We start from the raw sequence: 27,754 nt of genomic DNA on the forward strand, positions 1-27,754 counted from the left end.
CGCGGCGAGGCCGAGGCGCTCCGGGCCCTTTTCAAACCCAGCGGTAGCAGGGCTGCGGCCCGGCCACGAAATGGCGGAGAACGACAAGCCGGAGGCTGCGGCCGCAGTGCCGCAGCGCGGAGCCGAGGAGGCCGCCGTCAGCCAGCCGCCGCAGCAGCAACAGCCGCCGCAGCAGCAACAGCCGCCGCCGACACAACAGCCACCGCAGCAGCAGCCGCCGCAGGTTGAGGAGACGACGGCAGCGGCAGCAACCCAGAGCGGCGGGGGAAGCGCTAATGGCGTAAAAATGTGTGTGCCGGGCCGGGCAGGCGGGCGGGGGCGGCCGGCGGGGCGAGCGGGAAAGCGCGGGGGTGCGGCGGCCCCGCTTAGGCCGCGGCGGGGGAAAGGCGGCCGGTTCCCTCCTACCCCCGGCCCCGCCGGGCTCCTCCCCCGCCGGGGCGCGGAACCGCTGCGGTGCTGCCCGGCCCGAGCGCGGAGGCCCCGGTGTGCGGCTGTGTGGTGACGCGGGAGGCATCTCCCGCCCCGGTACGCCGCGGCAGCGTGTGCGGAGGAGGCCGGGGCCTGGGTACGGGAGAAGGTGAAGTTCCTTGGTGAACTCGCAGTAGCTGAGGACCGGGCGGCTGCTCGGAGAGCCGCAGGTGCCCCGGCGGGCGGGAGGCCGGGTTGGTCCTGGCTGGTGAGAGCCTCCGGGCTGCCATAGGGGGCTCTGCTCAGGCCGGTCCCCACAGGAACCGTTTCCAGAAGTGTTCAGGACCGTTTCTGGTTTATACTGACGTTTCTGCTTCTCACTGTAGTTGTGTGTTTTGTGAAGCCTTTGAACAAATTATTTTTTTACATGAGAATGGTAAGACAGCTATACAGTGATTTTAAAAATAAACAAGGAGCACCCCCACTCCTTCAACTTTTTTTTTGGTAAACAGTGACTTTATAATGTAAGGAGTATGTAAACTGTGACCTATATAGCAAGTCTAAAAGGAACATAGTGTAAGGGAGCCTGAGGTACCAACTCTCTAGAACAATGTAATGAATAACCTTTTATTGGTTTGGCTGTTCTTGATGTCAGGCTTCCAAGGTCATAATTTTTAATATGAACTAGGTTTTCATGTCATATAATTGGAATTTTAATATCTCTTCTAATCTCATACACATCTAGGAGGGCAAATAAATTTGGAATACTTTTGCAGTACATCAAAGCTGTTCAAATCTGAAGTTTTGACATGTTCTGAGCAGCCCAGGTCTGATACTCTTGCAAAAAAAAAAAAAGCATGTAAGATCAAGCTTAATATAAAGCTGGAGGAACAAAGACATACTTTTCTTGACAAGCTGTGAAACCCAAGTTAGAAGTTTTTACATTACCATAAAGTAGCAATTTATTATTATTTTTTTCTGAGCCTGGCCTACAGCTTTGAAGTAACTCAAATTATGAATGAATTTGTGCAGGAAAATTGTGACCCTTTTGCACCCTTGAGGCATATTGCATTTTATTGCCTTGTGAGGTTGCTACAAATAATGACTTAATTTCTCTATATCCCTCATGCTGTCAACATTTTTCTTCCTTTTCTCTCCAAAACTAATGACAAGCAAATGAAAAATCCCAATCATTCTGTGTGGTAGAAATCACAACCTTAAGTTTGAAAATAATGCAAAGTTCTTGGTAGTAGACTTAAAAATATTATTCTTTCACATACAGTTTCCAGTCTGCTCTGAAACACATGTTCAAAGGATTAAGTTGTCAGTGTGTAGGTGAAATGTACTACTTATAGTATTTCAGTAACCAGGTTTGTTTAGTACTTAGATTGAATTGGAGAGGAGTGCTGGCCTCAATTTGCACACTTCCCTAAGTTTACTATATTGAGCTGTGGAACTGTTCGATACAATGAAAGCCAGGCTGATCTATGTGCTTTAGAATCACATGTTGTGAGCCTCCTGCATTTTTGTCTCTGCTGATCTTGTTATTTGTATGGATGCTTGTGAGCAGAGAAGTTTATTTTAAAAAAATCAGCTTTGAGGGCTTTCACATTGATTTATCTTGTGCTGGCTATTTTCTTAGGCTTCTGGTTTTGTAAATGGAAACTTGTCTTTTGTTTTCAAAACTTTATGGAAGTTCAAAGGCATTATTTTTGAAAAGATAAAATTTGCTCTTTCTAATCAATGAGGACGTGATTTAAATTTTTTTTAAATAAATTGGTGTAGACAACTCTCTCTCAACCCTAGAAATCTGTTAATGATTTCACAGGCAAATAGTAATTAAATGTATAAAATGATTAGCTCCTGAAAAAGTTGAAGAGTGGAAATTACTTCTGGTTTTCCCCCAAGAAAATGTCAGTTCATAATTTCTGAGACTCTGTTTTGAGGTTGATAGGGGACTAATGTGACATTGCTTTGAGTGTATTATTTGACTGAAAGTATTTTTAATATTCAAGGAAGGGAGAGTAAGAGCTACATCCACAAAAGAATCTCTGCCTCCAGCTTGTTCACTGGTTTCTGTTGGTTTTGACAGATGAATTTTGCAAGGATTGTGGGTTTTTTTAATTAATCCTCTATTTTTAGGAGACTGGCTGTGGTCTTCAGGCTAAATGAAGTGTCTTCTTTTTTCCCAGATTTAAGAGTTGATGGTAGGCTCATATCCTCTACTGATTTGTATATCTTGGTCTTGTAGAGCCTGTGGATTCCATAGTTGGAGACCCGGCTCTTCCTGTGCATTACATTGAGCACCCAGAGGCTGTTGCATAATCCTTTAAGCAGGAAAGAGCTTAAAAGGCTGGAGAGAATCCATTGCTCTAATCCTAAAACTTAAGGAAGAACTCAGACTTTGCTTGGGGTCTTGTTGGGCGTGTGTTTTGCATTCACAAATTAGACTGATTTGAAAGGAACTGATCTGACTGGAAAACCTGATCCACTGCTCTTTCTCTCCCTTCTTGCTCTGGCTCCCTCTAGTTCCCTACATTGTTCCCTCTATTTCACTTCGTTGCACAGCCACACAAGAATTATGTTGGCACAGCAGACAGGATGGTGTGGAGGAGGGATGATGGAGAGGGAAACTGGAGGATGCTTGAACCAGATGACATGTTGTTGACTTTGAGTATTGTAAATGTTACAAATACTTAGCCTGGAGGAGTGCCCACACATTTCTCAGATGCAAATCCTCTTCACATCCACTTGCAAACACAAGAACTGTAAGGTTCACATTGTAATAGTACTTCAAAATTTGGAAAAAAAAGGCATGGGAGAAATATGGATCTATTTGAATTTATTCCTCCCTGAAAAGTACTCAAGCTTGAGCAGATAATATATTTAGCTTCATGAAAGGCTACTTGCAGGTGCCCTTGACTGAAAGACTGCCACCGACTCCCAGTTTTGTTAATAACTGCGCAGAGAGCCAGGAATACTCATTTCAATTAATCAAAATTGGTTATCTTGCCACACGTTGTGGTTGTAAAACTGAAATGCCTGTTTTGGCTAGTTTGACGCCAGAAACCTTCCAAAGTGTCAAAATTACATAAAGCTAAAGAAAAGTGGGGGAAACTGTAAAGATAGTGGTGTAATTGAAGGAGGGCTCATAATCAATCACTTTCAACAGTCCTGTAGTACATTTCCTTGTAGCTGTTCTAACGAAGTGGCTAATGCTGGCTTTTTAATTGAAATGTTCGTAAAGAAGTACTTTTAAGGTTTCTCATTAACTGTGGTGAGATTTGAACTAGACATTGATGTATGTATATCTCTCAGTAGCATCTGTTTCAGTTAAGCAGTTCACCTTTTTTAAACTAATGATTCAGGTACATTGATCCTCTGTTAGCATGGCAAATCACCTTGTGATAGTAACTCTATGAAGAGTGCTAAAGAGTTTTGAGTATTGCATCTGATTATGTTTCAAAGTGTATAGTGTTATCCAAGTTGAGATTTGGGCTGCTTTAAACAGAAGCAGCATATTTTACGGCGTTTTCATCTAAAAATAAAAAAGCAAAGCAGTTGCTAAATTGTCAAAAGACCAGGGACCAGAAGTTGTTTCTAGTGATGACTTAATTAATCTTAGGTACAGACACTGTCTTAATACAGCCATTTCCTACGCATTTAGCAAGTTATCAAATTCTAGTAGTGTTAAGCAATGAAAGTGAAAGAGCTTCAGTTATTCTTAAATGAATTTTGAATTTGAATTTTCTGTCCAAAAGCAGTCTGGCACAAATGGTGAATAAAAAGTTTGTGGTAAATAACCTTTTCTTTTTAACAACCAATTATTTTTATTTATTACTATCATTTTTACATTGAATGAACTATACCAAGCTATTCCAGAAGTGAGATCGTTTCATCTTCTGTGGTGAATATCATGTAACTTAGCCAAGTCTGGTGTGAAAATTGTTGATGCACCAAAGCATGGATGCTGTAGCTTATTTTTCAGCTGAGTAGTTGTATTTTGATACTTGTAGTAGTTTCACAGTACCATCTTGCTGAATCTTGACAGACATAATGGAAATGGAATGTAACTGAAGTAGCAAGATGTGCTTTCTTTATTTACAGTAGTGAATAAAGCCTATTGTAACTTTTTTGTTCTAGATAAATCGATATGTTTTGGAATTAAACTGATGACATGAATTAATTTTTCCTAGTTTGAAAAGCAGCATTTGACATCCTGGAAGTTCTAACAGCACAGGAGGTGTCCAGCTATACATAAAGAAGATGTAATAGCCTGATGATCCAACACAAGACTGATTTTTTAATTTTTTTTTTAATTTGTTTTTAATGTAGGGATAATGATGAGACAGCAAAAGAAGAAAAAGCGCCTGGGAAAGAGAAGTACGTTGCAAAACCGAAGGCAATCCCTTCTCTTGGAAACAAGAATAGATTCCACCCCTATTCAAAGGACAAGAATGCAGGCACTGGAGAGAAGAAGACTATTAATCGTAACCGAGTTTTTATCAGCAACATCCCATACGACATGAAATGGCAAGCTATTAAAGATCTTATGAGAGAGAAAGGTAACTTATTCCTTATAACACACCTGGCATAGAAAGGCGGGTAGAACTTAAATGCGAAGTTTATGTCCTTTGAGCCACACAGATTTGATTTGATTTGATTTTGGTTTTTTTTTTTTTGGGCCTTTACTTGGTACATCTATCTCCCTTCCCTCTCTTTCATCTGAGACAATTGCACTGCAGGGTAGGATGGGTAAACGAAGTGCTTACAATCTTTTGCCATTCTAGTGTGACAGTAGAGAGTATATGCATGACCTCATGACTTCTTAAAGAGATTATGTTTTGTGTAGTTGTAGTCTTTGTAGATTCTTTTTTAAGGGCTATTGTATTTAAGCAACATATTTAGTGTGTTAACATGAATAATAAAGGATGTGTTTCAAAGTTGTTTTGTATTTCTTTGGTGGAATCTGGCTGTGGAATTAACTTTGTCTGCATTGTCACTACTGCCATGACTGTTTGTCTGGAGATTTGTATTAAAAGCTCGTTACTATTGTTGCAGTTCTGATAGAGTAATCTTACTACCCCAAACGTTTTATTTTAAGTTTGGGGTAAAATATCGCTAATATATGAATTCTGTAAAAAGTTAGTTCTGTGTTTTTCTTGAAAAAATTGATTCTTCAAAAGTAATGCAAAGCACACTTGGCTTTTAGGCTGTGAAAAATGCCAAAACCCCCTTCTGTAACTGCTGGTTTATCTGTTGTAAGGTGACATGACTATTTGATTGGTTTATTTACTGAAACTTCCTACTTTAGAAAGTGAGTGGCTTGCTGTGAAATATTTGATGTGTAAATTTGGTTTTTATTGATGGCAAACTTATGATTGAAGACATTCAGGTAGAAAGTCACCTTAAAACAGGTGTTGTGAGTAGGATGTTAAATGTAACACTTTCCAGTGAACGTTGATGTTTCATTTGTTAGGTTAAGGGACTGTGTATATCTGAATTTGTTCACCAACTATATCATACTGGCCAAAATATGATCTGTAGTATGAATTAGGTTAAATATAGTTGTTTGTTTTTAGCTTTTGAGAATGTGGCTGCTGCATATTTTTGAAAATTAGCTAAATTCTATAGCTATTGACAGGAGGTATGTTGGTCTGGTTTTGATTGTTGGTGAATAATAGGAGCTTCTCTGTAGAGTTGTGCACAGGGGCACAGTAAAGAAAGATACTGGTGTTTAAATGCATTGTCTCTTGGTATTTTCCCTTTGTATGTCTTATGTAGTTGGTGAGGTTACATACGTGGAGCTGTTTAAGGATGCTGAAGGAAAATCAAGGGTAAGTGCCGTGGGCAACAATCTGCTTGAGGTTTAAAAGTTCCTCAGCAGTTTTATTTTTGTATAATACCTGTACCAGTTATTGGAAAGTAAGTTTCATTTTACACTGATTTTCATTAAGATAGCCTCGAGGCTCTTGTATTAGAAGTAGTCTGACACTTTTGTGCATCTCATGCTAGCTGGCTGTAAAGGACAAAACACTTCTGTAAATGTTAACAAATGGCATTTACTTAATTCTTCTTTTTAGCCAACATCTTTGTTTTGGTTCAAATCTGCTTCATCTAAAGGACGTTCAGTAAATGACTGATTTTATTTAGATTTTGTTAGTATAGTATTCTCTTCTTGGGGCCGATGAGTATCAAATGGTGCCTGATTTGACAGCTTTGCAGGGTTGGTACTCTAAACGCTGGATTAATGTATTTGCTTTCTTAAAACTTAATGGATGGAGGTGATTGGTAGCTAACAGAGTGCCAGCAATGAGGCACTAAATGAAGATTGTTAAAGGTCCTTTGTCTTCTTAAAAATAGTCAAAAGTTTGGGCCAATAGTGCTCTGAACCTGCAGTGAGAACATGAGAAATGCAGGTTTGAGTCTTAACTGAGGTTGTATCAATTGTTGTAAATGACTTTCTTTAACGCTTGTTAAAACTAAAAGATGCTGTCAGTTTTGCTTTACTTAAAGCAATCCTCAACTCTTTGCTTTATTAGAAGGATTCTGGTGCAGTCAATAAGGTTATTTTCTTACAAAGTAATTTCTCAATTATGCAAGCAATACTGAAGAGGTAAGCAGGCTCCTTGTTTATCACACTGGTATACTTGATGTAGGTACATTTGAGTTTTGTACTCAGTGGGCAGCTTTTAATGACATGATAAGTGTCTTGATTGGCTTTTGGTTATCTTTTTGGGGTATTTTTTTTCTTTCCACCCTTTCCCCCCCACCTCTTCTCCTCAGTTGTCCTTACATGGTTCTGTGTGGCATTTTTTCAATTCTGGTTTGGCTCAAAGAGAATTTAAGATAATATTTTTCTCCTGCATTTGAAAGGTATGTATGTTGAAAAAGTAGGAGAAATTGAACATGGCTACCAGTAAAGAGCATGGATTATTGATTTTGAAGCTGAAAATAACTTGAATAGTTATTTAACAGTGAACTGGGATCTTTAACTGGAATCTTAAATGCTCTGTCATATGTACTGACTGACTTTTTTTTTTTCTCTCTTTACATATGATGACAAATCATTGTGGATATAGGGTTGTGGGTAAGTTTCTTTTGCTATGTGTGTAGAAACACACTGCAATACAAATATTCTGTTAATTTGAACATTTTAAACTTTATTTTAATGCTCTGAATATTTTGTTCTCTCTAAGTGTGGTTGAATTCAAAGATGAAGAATTTGTTAAGAAAGCATTAGAAACTATGAACAAATATGACCTAAGTGGAAGACCCCTGAATATTAAAGAGGTATGGTTATTGCTGCTGTTTTCAATTTGAAATAGTAAAGATACTATAACTGCTAAGATGACAACACATGTTTTGAGCATCTTAGCTGTGTAATTTCCAGTTTAATTTTTTTTAGTGGCAATTTGTTAATGGGCTAAAGTGCCTTTTGGCTTGCAGGAGGTCTTGGTGCTATGCCAAGTGAACTGACAAAAAAGTGTACCCTAAAGTGGAAATAATCTGTTTTTCTTCAAAAGAACTTTATTTTTAGCTTTATAGTCTTACCTTGGTGTCATCAGGTCTTTTCCAGCCTATGTGATTCCATGTTTACATTGCGTACCTACTTCAAAATATGACAGAATGAGCTGAGTATCAGACTACTCCATATGTGTGAAAATGGGGCTGGAATTGGAGAGCTTGTACTGACTGGAAATTCATGTCAAAGTTTCTATTGTAATGCTGTAGTAAATGATGGTGTTCTGATGCAGTTCTTTTTGTCCTGTTACAACTTTAATAATAATATTAATAAATTAAATAAAAAAACCTAATTAAATTGATTCAGTTCTTGGAAGAAGGTGCTAGACTGACAGTCCTTTAGATTGAAATCTTTTCTACTTGTCCATAGGCTAGGTACAGCATGTGAAGTGGCAGTGCACGCTTCCTCAACAAGTGCTTTGCCAATATGCCTCAACTCTCATCTGAAAGGACCCACCTCTAGAGGTGAGGGAATTAGGTCTCCATGATAATTCAGTTCTTGATCCCTCTGACATGGACAAGGATATCAGTTGATAATTTTCATGGGTTTATGTAGAATTTCAAGTAGTACATTTTTGTTGGTTGCCAGTCCTCGTGGTGATGATTAAGTTGGCCTTATTTTTGCCCATGTTTCAGGATCCTGAAGGTGAACATGCTCGTAGGGCATTACAGCGTGTAGGAGGACAGTTTTCAGGAGGACATGGACCTGACGTGGCACCTGGAATAATGAATTTACCACCTTCTATTGTCAATAATCCAAACATTCCTCCTGAGGTTATCAGTAACTTGCAAGCAGGGAGGCTTGGGTCCACTATTTTTGTTGCTAATGTAAGTTTAAAACTGTATTTTATAACTGTAATATTTGATCTTTATAAAACATCTTATATTCCAGCATGACTTTTAATGTAAAGAAGAAATTGAAAACATCAGTTCACAGTTTGTATATTTGACTAAGAGTGCTGGGTGTGTTTTCAGATCTCGGGCATGAAAGATACATTAAACCTTTGAGGCTGACTTGCACTTCTAGTTATTGCACAGTCATCTGTTGTTTTGAAAAAAATATTTAATACATCTTTTTATGATCTATTCACAGTTGCATTTCTTGAAATACACACTTTAGTTTATCTTGGTGGTTACTGTAGAGTGACATTTGTTGGAGGTTATTACTTAAGAAGTTCTTTTTTTGCACAAGAGACTGCTATGTCTGCAAGGGAACTTGTGGTAGTACAGCAGCTCTTGACAAGAGCCCATCCATTTCTCAATGTTGGTACCTTAATTAAAATAAAATATGTTTTTGTACTATAAATTGTTGGGTTTATTAAATATTTTTTTACTCAGTTGCAGTGTATGTCTATTAAAAAATCCTGTCTAGTTACATTTATCAAGCATTTTTGTGAAGCTGAAGAGTTCCAACAATGCAGAAAATCTCTTCCAAATATCATGTTGGGACAGAGAAGCGCACTGAAATGATTAACGTATTTCTGTCTTGTTAGCTCGACTTCAAAGTTGGCTGGAAGAAACTGAAGGAGGTATTTAGCATTGCTGGTACTGTAAAGCGTGCAGACATCAAAGAAGATAAGGATGGAAAGAGTCGAGGAATGGGAACAGTAACCTTTGAACAAGCAATTGAAGCTGTTCAAGCAATATGTATCCTTGATTTTGAAAAATAATTGATCTGAGATGGATTAGTCTTTAATGGTTTCTGATAGCACAGTTTTACAGGTGGTCCTTATTTGCCTTGTAGCTAGTATATAGGGACTAGAGTGTAATAATGGCAAGATGACATTTTTAATAGTGACTGGGTTTACTGCCAGAGTATAAAAAACAGATAATGTTGAACAAACTTAAAATATGTGGGAATCTGACATTTGTGAAACAAACTTTTATATACCAGACAGCTTGTATGGGCTTTTCTGGCTTTTGAATTTTTTAAAGATTAGGTAAGGAAGGATGAGACTCCTAAAAATAGTACAGAAATAAAATAAGTTATAACAGCACTTCTTCTGAAGTAGTTAAGTTCTGTAGTTAGGTGCTGTGATTGTGTGATTCCCTGACATGCATTTCTTCAGCTATGTTCAATGGACAATTCCTGTTTGATAGACCGATGCATGTAAAAATGGTAAGTTACTTACATGCCTTTCTACTACATTACATGTCTATGACAAAACATCAAAAGGATTGTAGCATAACACCCTTTTTCTTTATCAGGATGACAAATCAGTTCCTCATGAAGATTTCCGTGGTGCAGACAGCAAAACCTCACAATTACCTCGTGAGTGCACGTTCTCTTTTCTATTATTTGCATTTAATATATGTTGATCCAGAATCTCAGAACAGCTTAGTAGCACTTTTGCTTACTGTGGTCCCTTTATGATAAGGGAAGAATATCCTTCTTCTGGTGATACTTATTTTTCTTTTCAAGGTGGTCTTGGTGGCATTGGTATGGGTCTTGGACCAGGTGGACAGCCCATCAGTGCAACACAGTTGAGCATGGGTGGTGGAATGGGGAATGTGGGTCCAGGAGGTAAATCCTTGTTCTTCATTTTGAAGTTTATATTATAGTTTTACGTTCAAAATTGTCATTTGTGTGTTTCAAAGAATGACATAACTCTTGACAAAGCAAGCCTTGTGTGGTATGCTTTTGAGATGTTAATTGTCTCTGCATTTTAAAAAAATCCATTAGGATTTGACCTGCCTTCTAAATGGTGTTTGTCCTTTTGATTTAAAGGTATGGGAATAGACGGTCCAGGATTCGGTGGAATGAACAGAATGGGAGGCGGTACGTGCACTGAAGTTCTTTGCATTTCAGTATTTTTTAAAACATTGTATAGAAAACACTCTTCCTTATTTTACAGGACTTGCTGGATTTCGTGGAATGGAAGGAATGCCTAATATGGGAGGATTTGGAGTCAACCGAATGGGAGGTAAGTGAACGTTGTTTTATACACTTAGTAGGTTGCTGATATTTATTTATTAAAAGCACTTCCTTTGGGAGTGCATAATGTAGATAACTCTGACTTGTACATTAAATCCATTTCTGTTTAAGCAAGCAGCTGTGAAACAAGTGTTGCATGAACATCAGCTTAGATGTGTATAACAGAGTATTTCTGGATTTGTGCTGTTCTCTACAGAAATGTTCCGTGGTGGAATGGGAGGAAACATGGACAGAGATTTTGTTCGCAGTGACATGGCATTGAACCGTGGTTTTGGAGATTCTTTTGGAAGGATGGGTATGGTATCTGATGCATTTTCTGTGGCAAATTGCAAATGTAGTATTGGAAGAGTTACACTAGAAGAAGAGGAGACCTGGTTTCATTTGGTCATCTTCCTCTGTCTGCTCTCTACCAGTCATTACCATAAGGGTATATTCTGAGTGTTTATTACAGGACAGAGGTTAAAGTGTGGGGTTTTTTTTTTTCCATCTGTAAAATATCAGTAAAATAACAATTTGAGGAAAGCATTTAGCTTTATACTATTAATTTTGTGAGGTATTAAGTCTTTTGGGTATTAAAGTATATGTTTCTGGTAATCCTGAACAAGCTGCCTGTTTACCTCCTGTGTAACTTCCAGCAGCCCACTTTTGAAAATGCATGCTGGAGAACTGATTTTTACTGCAAAAAGGCAATGTTGGGTAGGAATGGTGAATTTTGGTGGCCCTGTGTTTTATTCCTACCTTCTGAGCTCAAGCAGCTCAAAATGGGGTTTATTGGCCTCTTCTGGAACTGAGGCAGCTTAGCGTTGTTTATAGAGGATGTCTTGATTGACAGAGTTCTTTTGTTTTTTTACTTTTATATTCCCTTAAGTGAGATAAAAAAGTACCTTAAGAGGCCTGGAAGTGCTTAACAGTAGAGATTTCTTGCACTTTCTGATCATACTGGTACCTGGATGAATGCATTATAGGAAACAACTTTCCTCCCCGCCTCTCCTTTTTCTCCCTTTCCACCTCTCTTAACTGGTCTAAAAGTGAATCCTTTCCTCTCTCCTCCCTCTTGGTTTTGAAATACATGAATGTGGCCACTGTGAGAAAATGATGTGGGGATCATTCATTCACTTGAATCCAGCAAGCTTCAACTTGTAACTTGCCAACGATCTTATTTAAATACTGTACTGAGAAGCAAGAGAAGAGTTTCCTAAGTTATCCTTAGATAATAGAAGGAAATTCTAGGGATTTATAAATATTATAGTTAATGGATACTGTGTTCATTCATGGAAGACCCTAGTGTACTCCTGTTACAATATTTAGATTAATGGTATCTTGGAAGGAAGTGCTGTTACTGTATTTGGCTTCAGCACCCTGCCAGTTTCAAAGCATCTTTCAAACTGTTAGCTGAACTACTGCAAGTAATTCTGCTGGTGTTGAAAAGAGTTAGCTTTTTTAAAAGGCTAGTCCATATTTCTTGAGGTCTTGGTATGACTGTGACAGCCTGTTGTCTGACAAGAGACAAATATTTCCCAAAAGAGATTGACTGGGGAAAAAACTTGCTGTTTTTAAACTGTGTGGAGGAAAAAAAACTCTAAAGGAAGGCTCCACAGTGACCTTTTTTAGATATTAAACCCACGGTGTCTAGCCTAAAGATGACAGTTATCGATCTGTTTTGCCGTAAGTAAAAGCTGAGCTGTTTCTTTTAGGTATGAAAATCAAGCAAGAGAAATGCATCTGGCAGTTGCACCCTGTTCTGTAGTAACAGGAACGTAGTTCTGAAACTCCCTTGCGATTACTTTCTTGAATATTAGCACTTCAGTGAACAAATTATGTTTACCTGACTCTAGAATTGGTCTCTGATAACCATTCTGGAGATTCCGTGGTTTTGCCAGCCACTTAGGGGATTAATGATCCCTTTTTTCATCACCAAATTCCATCAATTCACTCTTCATGTGCAATAAAGACAGACGTTGGGAGACCTGCTCTTAGCTTTGGCATTAGTTTCTTAAAAATGGGAAAAACTAGGGCATTTCTGTATTGTGGGGTTCATATAAACTGAACCCTTGAATTTTGAGGCTGTTCTTCTGAATGTGGATAATCACGCATAGAATCACACAGAATCTCAGGGGCTGGAAGGGACCTTGACAGATCATCTAGTCCAACCCTCCTGCCAGAGCAGGACCACCTGGAGTAGGTCACGCAGGAACTCATCTAGGTGGGTGATGTTCATGCTGCTTGCAGACTGTCAGAGGAAAGAAAAGCTAGAAGGAAATTAGAGTAGATTAAACCCTGTAATAGAGAAGGAGTTTGAATAAGGGTTCAGGTTGAAGTATTCCTTAGACTAAAATTGCTAGGTAGCATTGAAATCAGTGCATTTCATCAGCATATGCTTTGTTGCTGTTTTCACTGCTTGGTGGTTTCAGTGTATGTCACTTCATTTTTCTTCTGTTTAGGTGGTGCAATGATTGGTGTTTTTGCAGGAGGAATGGGAGCCCCGAGCATGGGCCCAGTAAGATCTGGAATGAGTAGGTTAACTTGTTTCAATAGAATCTAAATAATTAGGCAATGTAATGATACAGTGTACATGGACTTGGATCAGGATTTCGTTACAGTGTAGTGTCTTGCCAGTGTTGGATGAAGAATTCTGTGGCATGTGACTGCAAATCAAATAATTTTAAAAGCTGTTTTGTTGCGGTAAAAGTTCAAAGGAAAACATGCTAATGCAGTTTTTCCTCTTATCTTAGTTTTGAAATGGTTTTAACTTCTGGTTTGGAGGAGGAAGTGATTCGAGTAAACCTGCGTTCTAAAAAAGAGAAACACAAATAGGCACAGTTACTTTGGCATTGAAATTCATGAAGCTGAACTTTAGTAATATCTCATCATTGAAATAAAAAATCAGCCTTGAATTTCGAATTATCACTCAGTTTCATTTTGTGCAAAGCTCCAATACTGAGTTTGTATTACAGCAAAAGTCTGAGTTCCTCAGGCTAGAGCAGATGAGAAACTAAAATCTTGCTAGGGGCAATCTTGAGAGGCATAAGATTTAAAGAGAAAGTCCATCATAAATAATCTTGATAGTTTTGCTTTCCATAAATTTTTAATTAGGAATCCAGAAAGATTATAATGAAACTTCTGAATGCTATTGATTGTAGTTCTTTGTATGATAGACATTAGTATATTTCATTGCATATATCATAAGAAAGCCTGTGCTCTTCACAGTTCTTGTAGTACTATCTGTTCTCTGGAAAATATGCTTTCTCTAGAAGATTGTGGTGTTGATTATGGGAATGGCTCCATAAATTAAAGCTGAATGTGAATGCAGGAAGCAAAACAAACAATAATTTATGTGGTCAGATTACCTGTTAACTTAACATTGTCACAGTTATTTACTTGATCTCTTTGGTATAAGGTACCAGATTATTTTATGAATAAAACTGGACAGCCTTTAGATCTTAATTCTATACTTGTGTTCTACATTTAACTTCATTAGGTGGTGTGGCTAATATCTGGTGCAATTTGATTTATGATTTTATTTTAGAACTGGCACTTTATATCTTATGATACTTTACCTTAAAATATTAGTCATGCTACTAGATAAGTTATTGTCCATATTTGAAGTTATGTTTTATATTACAGCAGTTTTATTAAAGTTATTTTTCTCCCAATGCACACAATTTTTTTAATTGTTTTTTTCTTTCCACAAAACTCTTCTGTGTTTATTACCAAAAAGAGATTTTTATTTTAGCCTCCTTTTCTTTCTCTGTAGGTGGTGGAATGGGTGGTATGAACAGTATGGCTGGAGGACTGGGAATGGGAATGGATCGGATGAGTTCTGGCTTTGATCGAATGGGACCAGCTATGGGTGGAGGCCTGGACAGGAACATGGATATCGATCGAGGCTTTGTGCCTGGCCCAATGGGAAGTGGCATGAGAGAGAGATTAGGCTCTAAAGGCAACCAGATATTTGTGAGAAATGTAAGCATCCTTAGAAACCATGAGCTTATTTTGTGTGCATGTTTGATTACATGTTCTTTTTCTCTTTGTAATACATTGTCTTACGTGTATATATATATAAAGACATTATATGCTTTTTTATTCTAGCTTCCTTTTGACTTGACCTGGCAGAAGCTAAAGGAGAAATTCAGTCAATGCGGTATGTATATCAATCTTATCTCTGGTCAGCTCTATCAACTTCATGTTTTCTGTGGTGTCTGTTAGATAAGAAGACAAGGTTGTTACCTTATCCTGCAGAAGAGTCTGGCTAGCCAAATCTTCTTACTTCCCCCAGCTTTCATGAGTTATAAAAATATTTTTAAGACATAACACATGAGACCAAGGTCCAGTATGGGCTTTGTTGGCTCTGAGTGTTCATCTGCTGTAAACTTTAACCCACTCCATTATTAAAATTGCTATTTGAGCTTTTTTTTTTTTTTTTTTTGGACACAGGTATTATGACAGAGTGTAAAATGCAGCATTTGTTTTGAGACAGATACATGCAGGAGCCTGGTCCTGTCCACGTTAGGCATTACTTCCAGAAATGATGCTGCATCAATTCAGGGTTAGCAACTTTGCCAAAGTGGCAGATTGAGGTTTTTTATGCAAATAGATGATCCTGATTAGCAGGTTGTAATGCTTCCCCTTTATGTTAAGAAATAAAGGCCCTTTTTAAGTAAGATAAGGGATTGCTACAGATATTCAATAATTCTTTTTATCTTAATTCAGAAAAGTGAAGAATTGAATGTGAATGAAAAATGAGGCTTGGGTGTAGAAACGCATGGTTGTTTTATTTTGAAAACGCACTTTCAGATGGAAAACTTTAATTCAATTTCATGCTGGCTTTTCTTATTTTGGACAGACAGAAAAGACAAATAATTTAAAACATACTGCTGGTACTTAAAATACTTCACACAGATGAAGTGGCAGATTTGGTATAAATTGGAACTTACAGTTTAACTATGTAAAGTTTTCAGGTGTTCCCATTTTTTTTGAGCTGGAGGATATGGTAAACCAGGTTCTCTGAGTCTGAACTGTGTGGGCAACTTTCACATAGTTCAAAATGACATTTTTTTCCCCCATTATCTCCCCGGCAACTAACAGATGTAGTGATCACATCAAATTGGCTTAAGAATTATAAGCACAAATAAAAGCAGCAAATTGTATTCATGCCAGTATTGTAAGGAAGTATAAAGACTATATCTCTGTTTAATTTCTTTCAATGAAAGGTCAGTCTTCTGTTATATTTAAAAATAAAAAGCTCTGTGTTTTAGGGAAAAGTTGTTCCTAGTGGCACTTGGGGGCTCCAGAGTGGTATGCTACAACATGCCATAAGCAAAAACTCATTGGCTCCAGGCATTGAACATTCTCTGAGGTACCAAGAAGTCTACATAAAACTGTTGCCTCATGACTTGAGTGTCCAACCTCAAGAAAACACTGCAGGAACTGAATAGTGCTTGCTACTCTTCCACCACTCCTAACCTGGTAACTTAACTGCCTTAAGGGCTCCAATTTTGCTCTGCAGCTTCTTTACAAAATTGCTTGATTGTTATGGTCACTTGATACGATGTGATGAAATGGTGGATTGGATAGAGGTATGATTCAGTTAATGCCTGTCAGCAGTCACACTTCTGGCAGTGTCGATAGATGCAACACAAAAGTTTCCCTTAGCCTTTTAGGGCACGTCATTTCAAACTTGAGGTCAAATAGAAGCATAGTTCATATACTAGTGTGAAGGAAAGACTTGAAGCAATGGATCCTAATTTGAATTCTTCACTGTTGTTTTGATGTGTGTCACCTTCCCTGAATGAGTGAATATCCATACTGTCAGTCTGAAAGTGCTAGTTTCATGTGTCCACTGAGGTTATTTTTTAAAATGCTTTCCTATCGCTTCTGATGAGTTGTTTTAAGTTGTTAGTGCACTGAAGACTTGAAATAACTGCTGTTTAACTTATTTGTTCAGGTCATGTAATGTTTGCAGAAATAAAAATGGAGAATGGAAAATCAAAAGGCTGTGGAACAGTCAGATTTGACTCACCAGAATCTGCTGAAAAAGCCTGTAGGATAATGAACGGCATAAAAATCAGTGGCAGAGAAATTGATGTACGCTTGGATCGCAATGCATAATTTAAAACTGTGTGTTCAGGAACATTCCTATGTCTGTTTAGCTTCTTTATCCCAGTAAGTCATTTTTAGTAACATTGTATGCTTACAAAAGCTGTAAAAAGGAACTTTTAAATCCCACCAGCCTTTAACAGTATAGTGTTTAATATACTGTGATACTTGTTAACTGAATCTTACTATGTTTGGTTTTTAAAGACAATTTGCCTGATTTTTGTTGTTTTTTTTAGAGGCACTGAGCACCTGCAGGTCCCTCTAGGCCGTGGAAGCTTTGGATGCTCAGCGCCTTTGGAAAATTAGGCCAAGTGTCTCTAGTCATTCAGTTTAAATGAATGGTTATACTGTTTTTAATAAAATAAGCCATTTTCTCTGTTAATCTCAAGATTGGATAGTGGGATTTGTTTAGTGTTTCCTGATTATTTTCCCCTTCAGTGTGTATCAACATTGTAATGTAAAAAATAGATGTCTCTTTTTTTTTTTTCCCCCAGAATTTTGGTTTTATATGTGCATTTTAGTCCTACTGTAATTCTTGACTCTAAAAGAAAGGGCTCCAATTAGGCTGTGATGTTTTTGTTCTACTTAATATTACTTTGATGACATGGTTTAGTTCTGTAAATAAGATTTAGAGCCCAGTGGAAGTTTTGAATTTTTTTTATTTTCACTAAATGAAGAAACTGATCTTTCTCTCCTGCTTTTATTTTTTTTATCAATATAATCACCAATTAAAACTAGTTACCACAGACCCTTGTGGGATTGTTCCCTATGATGCCAAGTTCATATAAAATTGACAATACAGTAAAGACTAAGTACAGTACAAGACAAATTGCTCCCAATTTTTTATCTATTTTCCAGCCATTCAGGTGAACTGCCAGAAAAATAAAACCAACAGAACAGATAAGAGAAATGGCTGTGTATGTCAAACCATTGCTGTTCACTTCTATGGGTCCTGATGTATTTATGAAGGCAGTTTTTATAAACCAGGGTATTCCCAAACAGAGCATATCGAATACGTTGGATCCTACAATGTTAGACATGGCCATATCTCCATTTCCTGTAAAAGAAGAAATACAAATAAGTCTGCTTAATTGTACTGTCTGAAATTACCAAACTGTTTTGGAGGAACGAATTGTCAGCCCTCAGTTTCTCACAGAGCACCCTTTTCAGCCATTGCATTTGAAAGAGCTATAGTTATGATGCTACAGAACATAGTTTTGAGTACCACAATCGTTTTAAAAAAAGTCTCCCTATATCACCAGCATCTGCACAGTTGCACTTAAAATAAGCTAGACAGGCTATTATAAAATCAAGTCATGTTTCAAAAACAAGAATCTACAGTTGTGCTTTTCAGTAAAACAGGTAACACTCGATCAACAACAAATCAAATCAATCTAGAATACTTCTCTGAGATATTCTGGGAGGTTTTTTTTTACATGTCTGAGCCACAGGTAAGCTATTATTTATTAGTTGTAAATTTAAGCTCTAGAATCTGGAACAAAAATCTTGAAGTTACTCCCTGAATTTCTGGAAATGTTGACTAGAACTCTTTTTTTTTTTTTTATAGTACTTTTTAAATGCTTCCATTGCAATGAGCCTGGATATTAAAATCTTTACCTTTTCGAGCCACCAGCACACTTGCAACTGTATCTGGTACACTTGTTCCTGCTGCTAGTAGTGTGAGACCCATTACTGACTCTGGAATTCCCAGTGTTTCTCCTGTAGTTGGTAAATAACAGTAGAAAATGCAAATATGTTTTTAGTTTGTTGCATCCAAAGAATTTGCTTTGGACTTTGTTTGCTGGAGAAAGGATTAGTAATGATACAGTAATTTCAAAAGGAGTGTCTCTGCTAACTTGACTAAATATGAAGTGACTGAGGGATGAAGTAGTTAAAAACAACAAAGAAATATCATCCTGTCCTTGTTCTTCAATCAGATGAAAAAGTGATTTTATAGTAACCATCTTTCTTCACAAGTGTCTCCATGACCTGAGTGGAAGGTCTCCAGTGGTTGAAACAGTACTAATTACATTTTATTCTATTTTCTTTCAGATACAGTAGAGATTTAAACATCTAACAATTTACACTTTCCACCACCCCACCCCCCAACTTCTAGAAAATGTAATAGTCTTGTATGCTTTTGAGTATCTCGTCATTAGTGCTCAAGAGTCTCACAAAGCAATAACTCTTATAATCACCCTCTTTAAAGGGGGAGGTAAAAAAGCACATGAATTTTCTTGGGCAGGTTGGTCATTAAGATCATTCCTACAATACTCTCTCCAGTTACATGGCTTTACCATTTCACTCCAAAGTTCTTTGTCAGATTTGTAAGAATCAAAATGCAGAATTTCTATATGATTTATAAGTGCAAATAATCCTTTAGAAGTGGGAGTTTGTTTAGATGAATATTGGTTTACATTAAGAGAACTATTAAATTGTTACTAAAACAGCAGATTATTTTTCTTCAGTCTTTTTAGTCCCACGTGTCCTGTAAGCATATTAGTTTCTCATTTAAATCCAGGGATTTGGATCTTCAAAGCTGTTTTAGCAGCTGTACCATTCAAAAGCATCAATATGCTGAAATATCTGACACTTGTATTCAAACTATTGAATAATTACTGAACAAAAAAAGTAAGAAAAGCTAAAAACTCTTTAATTTTTTGTTGTTGTTGAAATGTGAATTCTGATTTGCAATATTTGAATGCTCATTAGAACAGTTTTAAGAGTAAGTATTCTCTAAGCTAGGTCAGCGAGTCTTGCCTAGTACATACCAGCCAGCTTAGTCTAGATCAACCTAATAAATTTATGTTTGAAACTTTGTTGGTTCAGAGAACTAATATGATCCTGTTACAGAATTTGTACTTGTATTTATTCTTCATCACTCTCAATGTAAGAGATTTGTAGGATGAGGGACCAATAAGATCTGTTTTTATAAACAATCCGGGCTGGAAAAAAATGGTTCATGCTGAGCAAACCATGAATGAAGCAGCCTTATGTACCCAACAGGAATTTGTAGCCCTCTGAAGGTTATGATAGAATCTAAACTCAGGTGAATAATATTTTTCTTTTTATTAGATAGATTTATCTTCTATTTAATGTGTGGGATGTTCTTTTCTGGCAACTGACCATAAAGAGAGAATGGTATTATTTTTCTAGCCTTTAGTTCTTTTTGTGTATCAGTAGCAATATCTTGCTATAAGTAGTCAAACTTTCTTTGCTAGCAACCAAGTGTAATAAGTTAAGATCGTTCTTGACCATCAAAATATAGTCCCCAGATATGATACCTCTGTGACGTTCTGATAGGCTGTTTATGCAGCAATAGAATACTTGAGTCACCCTTTATGGAAGAACCTGGACTTGAATATGATGTATGTGTAACTTTTAGCATTTTGACATGTAAATAGAATATATTTGACCTAGAAGTAGTGGGCCAAAGACCCCAGTACTGCTTGTGATGGCTCTTCTAAGTGGACTAACACTAGCACTCTTTGAATCTCCGGTGTACCTGTGTTCATATGAATTAGTGCTTTGTTTAGTAGAACAGCAATAACTTTAATTTGAATCCTATTTCAAAGGTTTCTCACATTCAGGCAGTAAACCCTTGCTCTGTAGATACAAGTGGAAAATTATTTGACCAAGATGGGGGGTGGGGGGTTATATCCAGCAATCTACTAGTAATTTCTCAAAGGTTTACCGAATGTGTAGGTCTGTTTCTGCACTGAACAAGGATTTATTCAATGAACTTCAGTTGAAAACAAGTTTACGATGCTGAACTAGCAGAACACTAGAGTAGGATTAGTGAGCTATAATGAGGAAATGGCAAGCTTTGTGACATTTCTTTCTCATTTAGAGCTTTGTTTTCTACTTGTTCTTAAAACCTGGATTTTTTTTTCAAGTTGACTGGAGAAAGTGAAATGAGGAGACCTTTAATACTTTAGTATGTTTTTAAGAGAATGTTTTCAGACACGAGTTCATACCCCCATCTCTCACTCAAATGCAATTCTTTTACTCTTTCATTTTACGATGCGGGTTTGTAAGAGATATACATACACACACCCCCCAAGATTGTTCAGTAAACACATGATGCTATAGTTAAAACAAAACAGTACCAAAATTTTGGAGGGTTTTTTGGCAGCTAATTTAGTGCCAAATCTCTTGGTATTCAAGAAAAATAAAGGTATAAAAGTAATGGATCTTTTACAGAACCGTGAATCTTTAATTCCTGTCTCAGTGGACTCCCTGTTTGTCAGACCTCAGCTTGACAAGTTTATTGCTGTGTGTCTAATTGTTGCACTTAATGAAGCAGTTTCATGAAACTATCTCTCTTTAAATATAGGCTGGTTTTTGTAGCTATGTAAACAAATTCTCATTCATGTGATGGTAAGCATTCGGAAGCAGCTAAACTCTAAAGTGGTTTTCATTAGATGAAAGAAGTTGGCAAACGAAGCAGTCAAGCAAAAGTGTTGGTTTTGTTTGTTGTTTTTTACAGGAAAGTATTTGTGGCTAAGCTGGCTGTTAATTGTGAAAGGGAAACTTTATAGGGAGAAAACAGTTTTTTCAGTGATTCTCAATTGGTCTAGAGCAGCACTTTAGATACCTACCTGCTATCGTTACCATCCATACGAGGACATAAGTTATTACAGAAATCCATGCTGCTGAAATTAAAAATGTCACAATGAACCAGTTCCTCCAAAACTGTCTTCTGCAATCTGGTATAGTCAAATAGAGAAGTGTAATAATAGGAAGGGATAACACCCACAAGATTCTCTTCATATCTGCTTCAGGCATGGTGAAGACACTTGGATGATCTGTTGACAAAAAGAACTATTTTCAATTGCAAAGTTAAGTTTGAATCCATAGCATACAATTGTATAACTGGCCTCTGCTTGTGAGAACACTGAAAAAAAGTAAAAATACTTGTAGCTGCAGTCTTAACCCAGTACCTACATCACACCAGCCAAAACTCTGAATTCAAATATTCTTTGTGACTGCGTCCCTAGGAGAGAACTAAGGTGGATGAAAAATACCAAGAGTAAGTACCAACTGCTGGTTTTTGCCCAAGTGAAGAGGAAACTGCTTATCTGTGGCCATATCATAGCTATTCCTTTATTTCTGATGTCATGTGTATTTTGGGCTATGAACCTGCCATTGTCATAAGGAACAGTACATATGGGGGTGGTACCGGTGTGTCTTCCAGCTGATGGTACATTTTATGAGCAGTTTTGCTTGAAAGTTTCAAATGTGCACAGCAAAGACTGATGGAAGTCTCTTGTTTTAGTATGACACACATGACCAACTGTCCTAGCATTCCTCTAGCAACTAACTAACTAAAACCCACCACTAACTAAATAAAACCCACCCCTGTGATTTTGCTTAATGTTATATTCCAGGGAAGAGTAATGGTTTACTTAAACGCTATGTTGGAATTCATTTGTGAACAAAACCTTAATATCTCAGAATCTACCCTTAATTAGAAAGGATGCACATGAGCATGTAGTAATGCATGCTAGTAGTAAAACAACTGTAGTAATTCTTATACCTTCAGAGATTTCATCAAGCCCATGTAAGCTTGTTGAAAGTTGAGAGTAATTCAGCTCCTCTTGAAAAATTCCACTATCTGTTCTTGACTGTTGACGTATTAGAGGTCCACTCTCTTCCCTCCATCCAACCAGCGGCTGCTGCTCTGCGTTCTCTTCTATGGCTTTTGTAAAACATGTACAGCAGGGACTGAACTTTTTCATGAGGTATTGGTTGATTTTAATATCAAAACATAGTACCAGAATATAACACCCATATATCAATAACAAGGATGCACTTTCATACCTAGAATGAAAAACAGATTTTTACCTCACATGTAATATAAACCCCTCCAACTCTTTAACTCATTAAAATGGCTGGTGTAAGGAGAACTAGAGAGAGAGGGAAAACTTGCATGAGTAGCAAAAGGGAAACACACAGAAGCATCCATTTGCAGTTGTATGGCTGGTGTCAGGGAAGTTCGTGACTGTCCCCATGTCTTTCAGCAATTTAGTTTCTCTGCCCTGCAGAATCTTTATGTATTGTGTATAGCTGCATGTTCTCCAGGGGATCTTTCTGATGTATGCAAAATTGAGCCTTCATGGGATGGTTGAAGAAGAGGGGTAGTAGGTGTAATTTTGAGTTAGAAGCTTCAGTGACTTAGTGCTGGACCTGACTGTCTTGTTGAGGAAACAGGAGTTTCAGCATTGACAGAAGAGAATTAAAACATCAGATGCTCGTGACCTGCTTCTGGCAGATAAGTGTTTCTCTTAATAGTGATGCTACCAGAGGAAAGGCTCAAAAGAAGTAAACTATGAAGACGAATTGCTATGCCAAAATGGTTATGATTAAAGTTTGAGGAATCTGTACAGACAAGCCTATGCAGATCAAACTTTATAAATATGCAGGGTTTGAATGTTTAGGTCGTAATCTTTACAAGCATTGTGACTTTCTAATTTTTTAAAGCCAACAGGAGTTTATTTCTGTTGGAGAATGGCAGTTCAGGCTACTTGAAGTTTGTGTTTGGGGGTATTTCTTTCTCTTTTTCAAAACATTGTCTCTCTAATCTCCAGTCGACATAAATTCAACACTACTTGTGCTCTTACCAGTAAATTCTGTTGTCGGATATCATCGTGACGACCGCTGCTACACTAATTGTATATGCCAGACAGTCTCTAAACAGCGGCCAACAGGATAGCCTCGAAACCTGTAGAACACAGATTCATTTACTTTTCTTAAACTTGTCTGTAATACTTTCACTAAGTGCTGTAAATGCTGCATCGATATGTTGTTTCTATATTATGTAAAAATGTAAGATTCTTAGGAATGACTTAAGTATGATATTTAACAAGTTAGTGTTTTTAAAAACTTTCATAGCAAGTTATCTTAAAACTGATTACATGCTGGTTTTGCTACTTAAATAATAAACTTGGCAGTTGTCATAGTAAGTCTCTCTTGGCTTTTGTTGGCAAATCAGAAGGGATAACCATTTGGCTCTTAAGAGCAGAACTATCAAAGCTGACACATACCATGCTGGAAAACAGCCCACAAGCTGCAGAAATACCAAGAAGATTATAGATTGCTGATCCAAGGATGGTGCTGACGCCGATGTCTCCCTTTGTCACAAAGACACCTGTAAGGAAAACGACTCTCTGGTATGTTTCAGTTTGGCATGCAAGGAAAACCATTCTAGATCCTGAGGAGTTAAAACATAGGTCTCTTACCTAGGAAAGCAGTGACAAGCTCTGGAGCAGAGCTTCCAGCAGCCATAAAAGTTGCTCCAGCAACATCCTGAGAGAGGCCAAGGCCTGAGGATAGAGCAAGGGAATTGCTTAACAAATTAAATACTTCAGTAGTCTGTACCCTTTACTTGCATTAGTATATAATGCTAGAAGCTGCTACAGTTTAATAGAATGAACTTTCATGGAGTTAATGCAGAAATTGGTAATATATTGAAAACATAGCATCATTTAGTGAGCTACTTTATTTCTAACTTTATCACAGAAATTAGCTTAAATACCAGAAAAGAAGTACAGATAATACAAGATTTGGGCATGATCTTGAAATGTAAATTAGGCATCTGTGTGTGGGCTTTAACTCTGTTTTGTGTGAGTAATAATTGTGGGGAAATTCCTTGGACTCTAGTGTGATACTGCTACACGATCTGTATCAAGTCTGTCTGTCTTCCAGGGAAACCCATACTACTGTGTCTTCACGCACCAGAAATACTAGTTAAACCAGTGCTGCAATCTTAAAACCAAATTTTCACTTCATGTGGACAGTGTAAGAGCCTGTGTCTTGCTTGAGTGAAATGAGATTTTTGTTCTGGTAAGTTGACTGTTTCTGAAGTGTAACTACCTCTGTAGATGAAGTTCTGCACATTAAGAACAGAGACATATGGCTGACTATGGATAAAGTCTGACAAGCGCTTATTGTCATCAATAAAACATCAGCTCTACAGCAGTGTTTAAGCTTACATTTTCTGTAAGTGTTCTGGTCTGGAGAATGTTCTCTAGTGTTCAAGGATGAGTTTCCCTAGGGAATTTTTAAAATTCTTGGCACTGAAAAGCTGAATTCTCAGCCAAGACTGTCTCTTTAGTCTGCTGAAGCTAGGGGAATTATTACAGGTTGATTAGATTTCCTAGAACTCTGGTATTCCTTTCCCTCCTGTGTCATACCTTTAGTATGTAAACAGTGTAATCCTGGTACTTGTTCACCACTTTGAGAGATATACAGAAACTTGAGCAAGGAACCTAATTCCTATGTTTTAATATAGAGAAAGTTTGGGTTTGCACAGGAATGCATCCAGGTGGGTTTGGAAACCTCCAGAGGATACTCTACAACCTCTCTGGCCAGCCTGTTCCTGGTCTCCCTCACTCTCACAGTAAAAGAAGTTTCTCCTGTTCCCGTGGAACTTCCTGTGTTCCAGCTTGTGCACATTACCCCTTGTCCTGTCACTGGGCACTGCAGAAAGACTATAGCCCTATACTCTTGACATGACAGGTGAACCTGCTTTATCAGGGGAGTTGGATTAGATGATAAATACGAGCCAGCAATGTGCCCTTGTGGCCAAGAAGGCCAATGGCATCCAGGAATGCATCAAGAAGAGTGTGGCCAGCAGGTTGAGGGAGGTTCTTCTCCCTCTCTACTCTGCCCTGGTGAGGCCTCATCTGGAGTCCTGTGTCCAGTTCTGGGCTCCTCGGCTCAAGAGGGACAGGGAAGTGCTGGAGAGAGGCCAGCGCAGGGCCACCAAGATGATCAGGGATATAGAACATCTTTCGTACGAGGAAAGGCTGCAGGAACTGGGGCTGTTTAGTCTGGAGAAGAGGAGATTGAGGGGTGATCTTATTAACATTTATAAATATCTAAATGGCGAGTGTCAGGAGGTTGGGACATCCCTTTTTTCTATAGTAGATAGTAACAGGACAAGGGGTAATGGGATGAAGCTGGAACACAAAAAGTTCCACTTAAACATAAAAAAACCCTATTTCCCTGTTCAGGTGAGGGAGCCCTGGCACAGGCTGCCCAGAGGGGTTGTGGAGTCTCCTTCCTTGGAGGTCTTCAAGACCTGCCTGGACATGTTCCTATGTGACCTCATCTAGGTGACCCTGCTTCTGCAGGGGGGTTGGACTAGATGATCTCTAAAGGTCCCTTCCAACCCCTACCATTTTATGATTTCTAGAGGTGCTTTCAAACCCCTACCATTCTGTGATTCTTAGTTCGGTAGTGTGTGTGTATGACTCCCTGCCCTCCCCCCTTTTTTTTTTCTCTTTTACTAGTAATGTAGTAAAAGAAAAAACCTAGAGGGCAGATTCTTGCTCACCCCCAAGATAGTTAATGCTGAGGAAGTTTTAAGATTTCCCTCCAGGCACAAGGAAAGCAAATGTTAAATGAATGCCTGGGCAAAGCATAATGACAATATGTTTATATAATAGAATACTTGCTACATTGTATCAAGTGAAACATAGTATCGATAAACCCAACTCTGCAGGGAGCCTCTGAAATTTCTTTAGTTTTATCTCCAGAGCACTCTAACTTTGAAGTTTTTTTAAAAGAGAATGTTCTACACCAAGCTACTTAGTTTTACAAGAAAAAAAAGTCGGGATGTTCACTTACATTCGCTGATGATCTCTAGAGAAGGTAAGAAGTAATCATCGCACACAATGGACACGGCCAGAAACATGTAAAGTATAATTATGAAATAGATAATGATTCCTCCATCCTTTCTCTCCTGTGGTGTAAAAAATCCTTCAGGAAACTCCGATGAAGAAGAAAGGACACAACCTGTCCTGTTTTCTGAAAATTGAGTACAAAGGTGTTACACATCCTAATACCTTTCCATTTTTTCAGGCTGTGGGAGTTCTGTGGAGTTGAACAGAAGGCGGCTGCAGTGGATTTCTGTTTTTCCTTTAGGGACAAAGACGGCTGCAGCTCCCCCCATCATGCTGCGGCCGTGTCATCACATCGTTGCGCACCTGGGGACGGGGGCGCGCCGGTGCGGCGGCAGGACGGGTCGCGCCGAGCCCCCCAGCCCAGCCCAGCCCAGCGTCGCAGCAGCCGCGGCCCCGCGCGGGACGGCTCCCTACCTGCGTCTGCGGCGGGGCGCTGGGCCCGCGCTGCCCGCGGCGGCGGCTGCCAGGCCGTTAGCCACACCAGCGCCAGCAGCAGCCCCCGCCGCGCACCCGCCCGCATCTCGCCGGCCTCGGCGCGGCTCTGAGCCGGGGCGGTCATGTGAGGGCCATGCTTGTGCCCCCCGCCCCGCCTCGTGGGCAGCGGCCGCCCTCGTAGCGGACTCTGCTGCTCCCTTCAGGGGGCCGCGGGGCTCGGCTCCGCCTGCTCTCCTCGGCGGGTCTCTCGGGGATCGACTGCGCCGCTCCTCCTTGCGGGTCCCGCGGGGTTGACTGCGCTGCTCCTCAGCAGGTCCCGCGGCAGTCAGCTCTGTCCGCTCCGTCCAGGGGTCCCACCAGGGACGTCTCCGCCCGCTCTCCTCAGAAACCCGCGGGGATTGACTCTGCTACTCCCCTCCGGCCATCCGTTCAGGGTCGGCTCTGCTGCTCCCCGCAGGGTGCTGTCAGGCTCGGCTCTGCTGCTCCTCCTCAGAGACCCGCAGGGTCCGCTCTGCCCGCTGCCCTTAGGGGGTCGCGCCGGGCACAGCCGCACAGCCGAGCCTCGTGGGGGCTGCATGTGGAGCCTGGAGAGGGATTTTCACCTCAGGCTCCTGGGCACTGCGGGCTGGACAGCCTGGAGATGGACTGCCCCGGAGCCAGTCAGGGT

The 27,754-nt window shown here is 39.1% G+C and overlaps 2 protein-coding genes across 3 annotated transcripts; one reads left to right on the plus strand and one right to left on the minus strand.

Annotated features, from left to right (window-relative positions):
* MYEF2 (myelin expression factor 2) lies at positions 1-23,815 on the plus strand. 2 transcript variants are annotated; one of them, XM_062000372.1, is made up of 17 exons: positions 1-288; positions 4,744-4,973; positions 6,193-6,245; positions 7,491-7,498; positions 7,608-7,701; positions 8,569-8,760; positions 9,426-9,579; positions 10,002-10,051; positions 10,141-10,204; positions 10,355-10,456; positions 10,661-10,711; positions 10,788-10,856; positions 11,064-11,162; positions 13,309-13,380; positions 14,622-14,830; positions 14,957-15,008; positions 16,812-23,815. In XM_062000372.1, the coding sequence occupies exons 1-17, from the start codon at positions 71-73 to the stop codon at positions 16,973-16,975; spliced, it is 1,881 nt and encodes a 626-aa protein (XP_061856356.1). In that variant the 5' UTR covers positions 1-70; the 3' UTR covers positions 16,976-23,815. The 2 variants fall into 2 exon arrangements, with proteins under 2 accessions (XP_061856356.1, XP_061856357.1); XM_062000373.1 differs by lacking the exon at positions 13,309-13,380.
* Positions 17,698-26,663, minus strand: SLC24A5 (solute carrier family 24 member 5). The gene is made up of 8 exons (XM_062000374.1): positions 26,597-26,663; positions 24,205-24,288; positions 24,010-24,113; positions 23,587-23,687; positions 22,503-22,786; positions 21,565-21,771; positions 18,581-18,682; positions 17,698-18,020 (listed from the first exon to the last, which is right to left on the minus strand). The coding sequence occupies exons 1-8, from the start codon at positions 26,661-26,663 to the stop codon at positions 17,698-17,700; spliced, it is 1,272 nt and encodes a 423-aa protein (XP_061856358.1).
* Positions 26,664-27,754: the final 1,091 nt, after the last annotated feature.

This window comes from Colius striatus, chromosome 7 (genome assembly GCF_028858725.1).
Source record: "Colius striatus isolate bColStr4 chromosome 7, bColStr4.1.hap1, whole genome shotgun sequence".
Lineage (NCBI taxonomy): Eukaryota > Metazoa > Chordata > Aves > Coliiformes > Coliidae > Colius > Colius striatus.

Excerpts from the sequence above, each read along its gene's own strand:
- MYEF2 (XM_062000372.1), top strand. The coding sequence starts at position 71 with ATGGCGGAGAACGACAAGCCGGAGGCTGCGGCCGCAGTGCCGCAGCGC. Across the intron at positions 11,163-13,308 it reads AGATTCTTTTGGAAGGATGG|GTGGTGCAATGATTGGTGTT; the intron begins GTATGGTATCTG and ends TCTTCTGTTTAG. Across the intron at positions 13,381-14,621 it reads CCCAGTAAGATCTGGAATGA|GTGGTGGAATGGGTGGTATG; the intron begins GTAGGTTAACTT and ends CTTTCTCTGTAG.
- SLC24A5 (XM_062000374.1), bottom strand. The coding sequence starts at position 26,663 with ATGTTTCTGGCCGTGTCCATTGTGTGCGATGATTACTTCTTACCTTCT. Across the intron at positions 21,772-22,502 it reads GCTTGATGAAATCTCTGAAG|ATCATCCAAGTGTCTTCACC; the intron begins GTATAAGAATTA and ends TTTTGTCAACAG. Across the intron at positions 18,021-18,580 it reads TGTGCTGGTGGCTCGAAAAG|GAAATGGAGATATGGCCATG; the intron begins GTAAAGATTTTA and ends CTTCTTTTACAG.